This window comes from Zingiber officinale, chromosome 4A, assembly GCF_018446385.1.
Source record: "Zingiber officinale cultivar Zhangliang chromosome 4A, Zo_v1.1, whole genome shotgun sequence".
Classification (NCBI taxonomy): Eukaryota; Viridiplantae; Streptophyta; class Magnoliopsida; order Zingiberales; family Zingiberaceae; genus Zingiber; species Zingiber officinale.
This window is the reverse complement of record NC_055992.1, coordinates 83,868,702-83,879,610: the sequence shown is the minus strand read 5'-3', so window position 1 is coordinate 83,879,610 and position 10,909 is coordinate 83,868,702. Positions and strand designations below refer to the sequence as shown.

At 35.0% G+C, this 10,909-nt stretch overlaps 1 protein-coding gene across 1 annotated transcript; it reads left to right on the top strand.

Annotated features, from left to right (window-relative positions):
- The first annotated feature begins 1,877 nt into the window (after positions 1-1,877).
- On the top strand, positions 1,878-7,567 carry LOC121970044 (U3 small nucleolar RNA-associated protein 6 homolog). Its single transcript, XM_042520449.1, has 6 exons — positions 1,878-2,648; positions 3,165-3,803; positions 4,084-4,539; positions 5,117-5,289; positions 7,065-7,248; positions 7,330-7,567. Exons 1-6 carry the CDS (start codon positions 2,217-2,219, stop codon positions 7,417-7,419), a joined length of 1,974 nt encoding a protein of 657 aa, XP_042376383.1. The 5' UTR covers positions 1,878-2,216; the 3' UTR covers positions 7,420-7,567.
- Positions 7,568-10,909: the final 3,342 nt, after the last annotated feature.

Below are 10,909 nucleotides of genomic sequence, written 5' to 3'. Positions count from 1 at the left end.
TCAATTAACGTATTAAGTATTTTCTTCATCTTTTTAACCTTAACCCTTCTAATCAAGCTTCCATCCATACAAAATGGATCGTTAACATATCTAAAGTGGGATACTCTTTTTCTTCCATGGCCTTAACTTGAACTCTATCTTTAACTCCATCAACTATGACAGTGGGTGTGATGGCGAGGTTGTAGAAATAAGTCTCGTGAATACAAATTAGATGTGACTACACCCTAAATCCTAATTTTAATATCTTAGAAACAAAGGGGCCAAATAATAATGCAGTCTAATGGGCAAAAATGATTAAATTTAAATGAATTTTTTTAACAGTTCACCTTTTAAAATGAAACTGATGGTTGATGAGTTACTTCTCCTAGTCAATGTACACTATGAAGTCCTGCTTTAGTGGAGAGCGACTTATGAGATGGTACTCGAAGTCGCCGGAGCGGCAAACAATCTGGGCAATCTCTCTCTCTTCATGAGAGAAGAGGCCTACCTCAAGCAGCAAGGCCTCTTCATGGGAGAAGAGGTCATTAAGCTCGTTTGTCATCTGCTCCATCCGATATTTAATGATGTCCACCATTTCGTCTTGGACAATGACAACTGGACTCCGCGCCGGTGGTTGCGACGGCGAGGTTATGCGAAGTAGTATCAGAATAGAAATTGGATATGGCTACACCCTAAATAATAAAAATAAAAAATTGATTTTTTTATGGAAAAAAATTAGAATAACTGAACAATTTTAAAATTTAATGAGTTGGATCGATTTGTTCGATTTAATTGAACTTGTGCTAATCTGAACTTGTTGTAATCCCTAATTCTTAGAATTTGAGCTATCAATTTGAGTTAGACTCGTTGGGTTAGTCCACTCCCATCAAATAATTTAAACAAGTTGAGTTGAAATTTTATCAACTCAAATTCACCGTGAGTCGTCTCGCCTAGGCCCGTGGCTCAAGCGGGTCAGTTGACGGTGGACTTAATTAGGTTGATTCACTAATTGAGAAACATATGTCACTTAAATTTTATGTCAATTTATTATTTTTTTTTTATTATAATTTTTAAATAAAAATAATATATTTTCATCAAATATTTACACTCATTTATATTTATTTACTTTTAAAATATCTATTTCGGGATATATTTGATTAATGAAATCTTTCTGAAGGAAAACATAAAAGATATATATTTTTTAAAAAATTTTTGATTGGGCCATGGGTCGAACCGTCTAATCGGTAACTCGTCTTGAATTAGGTTGAATTGGGGATTTCCCAACCGACCAAAATGACGGATCGACCCGCTATGCCCTTCCTCGTCAAACGACTGGTCCACCATGGGCCGACTCGTCCCGTCACAGATTGACCCATCTGACAGCTTTACTTGGAACCAAAGAAAAAAAATATAAATCTAGCTAGGGATGATCGACCCGGTCTCACAGAATTTTTTTATTAGTCATTAGGATAATTTGAGAAGCGTTTACGATGGATAGTTTAGAAGTCCAGTATATTTTGGAATCAAAAAAAATCTAATAATAAAGTTGATGGTTTGAAAATCATTAAATTTGAATGAAAAAAATTTAACGGGTGATTTTTTTTAAAGAAGTTTTATAAGTAGTTACATTTTTATTATAAAAATTTAATTGATGAATAGTTTAACAGGTATTTTGTTTTTTTTTAAAAAAAAATTCTGAACTAATAAAGTTTTTTTAAGGGAAATCTTATAACTCATATTTTTTTATTATAAAAATTTAACTGGTGAATTTTTTAACAAGTAATTATTTTTTTTTAAAAAAAATCTGGACCCTTCCAATCCCATCTAATTTAATAGTTGTTAACGATAAAATGTTAAACCTAACAGAAATTAAATAATAATTTTTCTTTTATTATCTTCTTACCCTAACCCCTCCTCCATTTCCCGAGTCGAGGCCGCAGACGTCGCCGGTCTTAGCACTCATTTCCCTCGGTGAGTCTCTCTCGGCCAAACCGAAGTTTCACCTCTTCCTCCTCCCTATCTCCAAACTGAAGCCACTGACTGCCGCCGTCGGCCTCCTCTTCCCGAGTCCGCAAACTGTGTCAGCAGCCGTATAAACTTCTTTCCTAAGCGCCGCTTTCCGAAAAATACCTCCAGCGCGTGGCATAAAATTAGGGTTTAAACCCTAAACCACATCCAATTTCACTTTTTCGCAGAGCCTTGCTTGCAGTCAATTGTCACCATCCAAGACAGAGGAGATGGCGGACGTGGTTCAGTATCGGATGGAGCGGATGGCCGATGAGCTAGACGACCTCGAGCGGCGAGGCCTCTTCTCCGGTGAAGAGATTGCTGAGATTGTTCGCCGCCGTAGGGACTTCGAGTATCGCCTCAAGCGTCGCTCCCCATTGAAACAGGACTTTATAGCATATATTGAGTACGAGAAGCAGCTTGACGCCCTCCGCAGCCTCCGAAAGCGTGCCATTATCGGCAAGCTCGCCGACAAGGGTATTTTCGAAAAGAACAAGAAGAAGAAATCAAAGATATGGAAGAGGTCCTTGTCTGACATCGCAGGGGTCCTAAGGATATTGGATATTTACCGGATGGTCACGATGAGGTACAGGGGTGATTTGGATCTCTGGTTCAAATACCTCGAGTTTTGCAGAGACAAAAGACATGGACGGATGAAGCAGGTACAAAGATGAAGTTTTTTGAGTTTGTAGTCCCTCTTCTTTGTTTGTTTTTTTTTGTCTTTGAATTTGTTTGGTTATGAGAGACTGATGTTTAAGTTGCATTCCTAGTCTCCATCAAAATGTCTTTGATATAAGTTGCTGGAACGTTAATGAGTTATGGTAATTCGCTTTTTGAACTATATTTTTTTTAATTAATTTATAGTTTAGAATGCTCCTAGTTGTTTTCCTGTGAGAATTAAAAGGAAACTAATCTCAATTTAGACTAGACCTTGTTGGTTTTTTCTTCCTATTAAGCAAACTAATCTCAATTTTGTGTTCCTTGGTTGTTGATCTGCTAACTTGTTGTTTTGAACTTAAATGAAGAAAAAACTCTATTATGTCTTATTTTATCGGGAAATGATATATTTGGTTATTAGACATGTCCTCCCAGTAATACTCTCTCATTGTGGATGATAGACATCAGGTTCATATAATAATTGGCAATTTGCTTCGTATTAATATTCTGGATATTTGCAGGTCCTAGCACAGGCAATTAGGTACCATCCAAAGGTTCCTGGACTTTGGATCTATGCTGCAGCATGGGAGTTTGATCAAAATTTGAATGTTGCTGCTGCTCGTGCTCTCATGCAGAATGGTCTCAGGACTTGTCCTGATTCAGAAGATCTATGGCTGGAGTATCTTCGGATGGAGCTAACTTATCTCAACAAATTGATAGCTCGAAAAGTTGCTCTAGGAGATGTTACATTGTTGCAACATAGCAACAATGATTCTGATCAGTGGAAAGAAGAAAACAAGGATCTTTTAATACCATTTATTGAAGAGCAAGCATCAGATGTGCATGAAGGTGCTTTGGAGAAAAGAGAAGAACTTTTCTTGCAGCAAGGTGCTTTGGTTCTTCAAACCATATACCATGGAGCCATTGAGGCTATACCATTAAGTATCACCTTAAGACAGAAATTTGTGGAGATATTTGATGCTGCGAATATCACACTTTGTGACAAATTGAAAGTTGAAGTGTTGGAACATCTTAAGAAAGATTTCTTACACAATGAGGATTACTGGGACTGGTTTGCTCAATTGCAAATTGGTTATATTTCAGATCTGAATAATTCTGAAAGTTCAAAACTTCTGACCAAATTGGACAGAGCTATTCAGGTGAGTGGTACTCTGAATTCCTTTACTGTTTTAGCATAATTCCATTGATGAAGAAAATTTAGTAAAGTGAGCAAGTAGCTTCTTTGCATGCCATTAAAATTTATTCTGGTGTTATGATGGTAAATTATTTTTGTAACTAGTGGCAATTATATGTATGTTTTGAACTCTACATTTACATTGGATGAATTGATTGTTTTTATTTATTCTCTATAATTGATCATATTTGTTTACTTCATAGGGCACAGTCTTAATTAAATTTACTTGCACATCTATACTTTAGGTGTACGAGGAGGCTTTAAATATCTTGCCAACAGCCAAGATGTTTTCTCTCTATGCAAAATTTTTGTTGAATATGGTTACCTCTGATGGAGAAAACTCAATTTCTGCTGTGAATAATATGTTTGTTGATGATCAAGATGCCATTTCATCCATTCTTAAGCTTTATGAAAGGGCTGAATCTAGTGGATGCTTAAATGAGGATCTTGCCTGTCAATATGTTACATTTTACTTGCAATCCGGGAGATTAAATGAAGCAAAGAACCTCGCAAAGAAACTTTGCACTGGTAAACTTGCAGAGGCTACTAACTTGTGGATTCTGAGAAGTTCCATTGAGATCAAATGTTTGACGAATAAATCACTTTCAATCAGCAAGGAAGATCTGAATTCTATCTTCAACCTCCTTAAAGATGTGCTGAATAGATTGCCCATTTCCAAGACTGAGAATCTGTGGCTTATGGTATGGTACATATGCTTCTCTCAATTTGGATGGGTGAAACTTACACCCCTTTAAGTAAATCATTTTATTATTTGGCAACCTCTGTTTATTTTTTATGACTAAATTAACTAAAATGCTTAGGGATCATGTTTTTCTTGTTTCCTTGGTCACGGATCAAGTTGACTTGATGTTAATATCTATTCTTGTACTTATACTAGTTCTTTTGATCCAAATCAGGCACCACATAGACTGAACCTTGGCACTTTCAAATTGTTAAATTAATTTTGCAATGGAGAAGCAAGCTAGGTTCACTTATCCAGACACTCAAATAAATGTTTTCATCTCTTCACTTCTCCAAACTCTCAAATACATGCTTTTAGCATTCCACACAGATTTTTAACATTTTGCCTTGTCACATTTATTTTTTCAAGATATGACTGCCATTTTTGCTTAAGTAGAGGTTGGTAAGTGTCACTAGAATCTAGAATAATATTGCTCAGTATTTATTTGATGATTTAAACTTCTTGAAATCTTTTTGAATGCTGTAACTGAATTTAATATAATTTTAGACATATAATTGTTTGATTTTCTGTTGAAGGTATTGAAATTTTTTTCAAACTACAAAGAATATTTTCAAAAGCTGTTGATGATCTTGGAGACAGCATTAGGCAAAGCTGGCAGTAGTTATTCTGGAACTTCGGTTGCCTCTGCTGTCCTAAATTTGATTTTTCAAAGAGAGGGTATTCAGCAAACAAGGGGCATGTACAAGAGGTATGTTTGAAGTTTCTTGCAGTGGTGCTTTGCTGTTATATACTTGGTTTATCATCATTTGCTGCCTTCACCTAAAATTGCTTTTCTTAAGTTTCTCATTCGTAGTTCTTCTAGGTTTCTTTTTTCCATTTCATTCAAGAAATAGTCCCTAGTTTCTTCTTCAATATGAATATTAGTCACCTGATGATGCTAATATCTGGACAAACAATTGAGACAGATAATAGGCCAGATCCCATACAACACTGGGGTGTGTTCCATTGATAGAAATTTTTATTTGCTCTCTTTCTACTTTTCTTTATTGAAAGATTTTTTTTAAGAATGCACACTAAAAATTAAAAAAAAAGTTTTTGGAAGCTTTTTGACCTTTTCATGTATCAAAATTTTGTCCTTTGGAAGGAAAATGGTGGCCAAAAAAAAAAAGAAATTACTATATAAATTGTTGGGGATCGAATGTAGAGGATGATCGGATGAGTGAGTTACATGGGGTGAGGGGTGAATAGCAATATTGCCTACTAAGGAACTCTTTCTACCCTTGCTATGATATTAACAAGGTTGCACAAGATAATTATTAGTGGAATAAAAACATATAAAGAATGCAAGTATACAAGTATACCACAACACTAACACAGACATTTAATGTTATTTGAAATCCTCATTTATAATACTCCACGGCATATTATTCATTGGTGAGTCACTTCTAGAAAGCCCACTATGTTTCTCTTTCACAGTGGACTACCTATGGAGAAACCTGTTACAATACAATAAGTATCAAGAGGAGGATAAAGATTACAATGAAGAGGCTCTGTAAGATCTAACTAAAAGCCATCCACCTTGTTCCCCGCTCCCCTTTTATAGCCTTTATCGTTCTTCAATCTTCACTTCTCATTCAACTGATCTGTCGCTGAGATTCACTATCAGTCAGTTGGACTTTAACCCAAGTTTGCCAACTGTTACCTAAGTCAATTGGATTCCACTATCAGTCATGCTATTGTTGCCCTTAGGTGCTATAACTGTTGCATTGCTGTTTTATTTGATTATTGACTTCTTTCGGCTTTCCTACTGTAGCATCGGTCTCCTATCATCTTTGCCCTAAACATAAATATCTTGTTTGCGGATTGTTCAGCTCAAGTCGATTCCTTAGTCGATTGAGCTCTCCATTCAGTTCCAATCGACTAAAACCTGAGGTATCAAAATGAACTATTGTGACTGTGTGTTGAAATGATGTTTTTTTTTTTGAGTACTTACATTGTAAGTGCCATACTTTTTTTGTGTGGTTAATTAAAAAAATATATCCCAAGTTATTATCAAATCCTTCCTGTTCTTTCAGGTGTTCTAAATCTATCCTGTAGTATTGAATATTCCTGCCATGTTTTTCATCTCCTTTGTTGTCTTCAGCCCACCTGTAGCCACATCTGGTGCAATGCAAGCAGCAGGAATGGCAGTAGTGCCTCAGCTGCAGTTTGTTGTAATTTCTACAACAACCAAACTCAACGTTGGTGGAATCCTGCCACAGGAAATGCAACTGGCTGCTGCTGCCATATCAATCATTACCTTTAGCATCTGTTTCTTCTAGTGGCTCACACCTGACATGACCATGGCGCTGGGTTAAATTTAATTCATATTAGTAACTTATTGTTGTATGAACTAGGAACTAGCTGAAGTCAGGCCATCTTGATAATGTTAATGTTTCTTATCTTTCCTCTTTTTTGCTTTTGTTAATTATGCAGCTCTTTCTAGCTTACATCTTGCTCATCACCATTCACTTGTGGCTGCAGACTTCTATCTTTACCCCATCCAAGTGTTAAACTCTTCAGACATTGTATCGAACTAGAGTCAAACCTTGGTTTTGTTGGTGATAAATTTGCCATTACATGTGCTCGAAATCTGTACAATTCGGCTTTAGACATGTACCCTGAGATCATGGAATTGTGGAGAGAGTACTACCTGATGGAAAAGAAGGTAATGATTTTGGCGCTACCTTTTCCTTTTGGTTAATGTATTTGACTTGTTTTATTGTTTTGTTCCTCTTTCTCTTTACAGGCTGGGACAACTGAATCTGCAAATGCTGTCTACTGGCGAGCTAAAAAAATCTCGAAAGACACCATGTTGCTTGTTGGTACTGACTTGTAAGCTTCTTTAGTTCCATCTTTGCATCAGTTGATGTCACCTTTAATCCCGATTACAACTGAGAGGAACTACATGACGGTTCAATTATTTGAGTTTTGTGTTCCCGTTTTCAGGGCATATTAGATTAAAAGTGGTTGGTATTTTATTAATATTCTTCTGTGTTGTAGTTTGTATATTGATTGATATGATATGTTCCAAATACAAATGTTCTTAGTGCCTTTAATTCGTGGAATTGGAAGGCATACTTGGAGTGTGTTTGGTATCTCGTTGTTCTGTATAAAGATATCAGGAAGTGCACTATTAAGTTCTGAAATAGAATGTTTTTATTAGTTCTTTCATTCAACTTTTCAAATTTTTGTCTCTCTCATATTTGTTCCTTCTCATGAATTTATAATGAATTATAGTCTTGTTTGTGTTATTATTTACTATTTACTTACATTCTGCGTTCTCTCCATATAGTGGCGCATCGGTAACGTAGTTCTTGATGCTGCATTCTGCATTCTCTGCATTTACTTTTATTGGGCTACACCAGCTGTCTTACATTCTTGCTCCATTTTTTTATTTTATTTATAATATCCCACTTGCACGATTCTTGCCCCATTTAGTATTTTAAAAATTCAGATATTCAAGTTTTGCCCAATTATTAATGATTTTTGTTTTCGGGTTTGTCTAGGGGATAAATTCCAAGTTTAGTTTATGTATATATAAAGATTGATATTCATAATATATTCAGTTCTATTAAAATTCGAATTCTTTTTGTTTATTTATTTATTTTTGTGAGTACTTTATTATTGTATCACATGATTTTTGCTCCATTTTTTTATATATCAGATAGTCCATTTATTATATATATATTTTTATATATCAGGTGTTCATATTTTATAATCCGGTTAATTTTAAGTAGATGGTTCAATCTCATATGACACCATCAACTAAATTGAGGAAGTGCGATAGTTCTTGATATGACATTTTAGTTTTATCAATTGCTCAATCGCTATATAGGTGTGAGAATTGAATTATAGTTGTTCGAAAAATACACTCGAAAGATATGGTCATAGAAAACTCTAAAGTAGGCAAGAATTCTTGTCGTATTAATCTCTAAATGGGAATAATAAATTTCCAATTCTCCTTTTAATCTCTTAGCCGGACCAAGACTATGCTAGAGTTGTTTGAGTTGTTTTAATCTATTTGCAACTTTTATTTTTGAATTCTAAATCTTTAACCGTAATAATTTGTTGATAAAAGTTTTGCAGTAACAATTTTGTTACAACATTCTTCGATGTAAATTTGTGATTAAAATTATTAACGATAGCATATGATATTAATAAAAATAAAATAAAAATAATTTCAAAACGTATTTTATATTTATATGTATTAATTCTAAATTTATACTGTTATTCTTTTTATTAATTATTTTTTTAATACATTTTTATGCCGATATCAAAATTTGACATAAGAGAATTAAAAATTCATTATATATATATATATATATATATATATAAAAGTAAAAATAGAATTAATCATTCCAATGATCATCCCATAATTATATATGAAAAAATAAATTGAAAAATTATAGTCGGACATAAACACCTACACCACAATATAGTTGAATTTTTAATAGTCAAAATAAATTTTGTCACTTATATATATTATTTTATTATGGTGTCTAATCTAGATAGTTTGTTTCAGGAACCAATATCAATCAAAATTAAATATTAAAAAAATATTAAATAATTCATTTCCAAATGAATAAATATCCTTATTTTGTCAAATAAGAAATAAAAATTAAGTTAGGTTAAAAAGACCATAATATAAAAATATTTTTTAAATTCAAAAATATATTAGTTCCAAGATAAAACTTAAAAACATCAATTTCTTCTACTCTAGCCTTTTGGTGTAATTTTTCTTAGGATAAGATTGACCAAGTTGACTAAATTTTAATTTGCTCAAACTTTAGTCGTGATATTTGAGTTTAGATGTTTGATAATATATAAAGATTGCAAGTGCAATTATCCATATAAGAGATTGATGGTCAAAGTTTGACCAGAAGTCAAGTAGGTCAAGGTTAATCAGATACTTAACTAGGAAGTGCAAAGTAGAGGTTAGGCAAGGACAAGACCAATGGAAAGATTGACAGAAGAAGAAAAATTTAAGTGGGTCAATGTTGACCGAACACTTGCTGTTGAAAAATCTTGGTAAGTGAAATCAGACAATGGAAAATCCTGTTGAGTAAAGCTAGTCAGATTGGGAAGTCCCGGTAAGTGAAGTCGAGCAATGTGAAAAGCTCTAGTGAGTGAAGCTAGGCAAATGGGAAAGTCCTGGTGAGAGAAGTCAGGTGAAAAGCCTTAGTGAGCGAAGCTAGGCAGTGTGAAAAATCCTGGTGAGTGAAGCTAAGTGAAAAGCTCTAGTGAGTGAAGCTAGGCAGACAGAAATCCTAGTGAGTGAAGCTAAGTGGTGAGAGGTCTTAGTGAGTGAAGCTAGGTAGTGAGGAAGTCTTGGTGATTGAACCCAGGTCAAGGTTGACCAGACACTTGGTGTTTGGAAGTCAAAGCGGGTCATGGAGGACCCGACACTTAGCACAGGGAAAAAAGTCCAAGTGGATTAAGGGATTGACCGAACACTTGGTGATAAAGTCCTGCAGGTCAAAGATAACCAGATGTTAGACACAAGGAAGACCTAGCAAGTCAAGGTTAACCGGATGTTGAGCAAGAGAACCCTATACTTATGTTTGGCAAGATAGGGTTGGGCAATTGATCAGTTGATTGGGAGTTGATCGATTGGGACACACCAATCGATTAGGCAATCGTTTGGGTTTAGATTTCTTATGATGACGTGAGGAAGTCAGAATCGATTGGTCAATCGATTACAGGGTCTTCTGCGATAGCATAGAAGGATTCTAGATTGATCCACCGATAGATCTAGTTGCCCTCAATTGATCAGCTGATTGATTAGGAGATGACCGTTGTGCAGGTTGCGAGCTTTGGACGGCTAGATTTGCGTGGATCTTAGGTGTCAATTGATTGGGAACCCTAAAAGTGCAGAGATAAAGCCGTTGGTGAGTTTAAACGCGACATTGCTTCTCCATAACAACTCACCGAACTTACGATTCTTCATCATCAGTTCTTGCAATCTTAGGGTTGAAGTGTTGTTGCATTTCCAAGTTTACAAGAGGCATCTTCAAGCAACAAGAGATCAAGCAAGAAGAATTTCCATTTGTATTTTTACATTTACTTCCTATTTAGAGTTGTATTCTTGTTCTTGAGTTGTACGAGGTTTCTTCACCTCCGGATTGTTATGAGAAGGAGTGTTTTTGATAGTGAAGAGTGTGCTCGTGTGTGGATCCTTGGATTAGTTATCTCATCTTGAGGTGGATACCAAGTAAATCTTTTGTATTAGCATTGGAGGAGTTTTCTTCATGTTTTACAGTACAAATCATCATCGACAAAGCGAGACGAGCTATTCACCCCTCCCCTCTAGCTCCGAAGTGCCCTAA

What these genes read in the sequence shown, in the direction of transcription:
- LOC121970044 (XM_042520449.1), top strand. Translation starts at nt 2,217, where the DNA reads ATGGCGGACGTGGTTCAGTATCGGATGGAGCGGATGGCCGATGAGCTA. An exon ending in CTGAGAATCTGTGGCTTATG is followed by an intron (nt 4,540 to 5,116) that starts GTATGGTACATA and finishes TTTCTGTTGAAG; the next exon opens with GTATTGAAATTTTTTTCAAA. An exon ending in ACAAGGGGCATGTACAAGAG is followed by an intron (nt 5,290 to 7,064) that starts GTATGTTTGAAG and finishes TTGTGGCTGCAG; the next exon opens with ACTTCTATCTTTACCCCATC.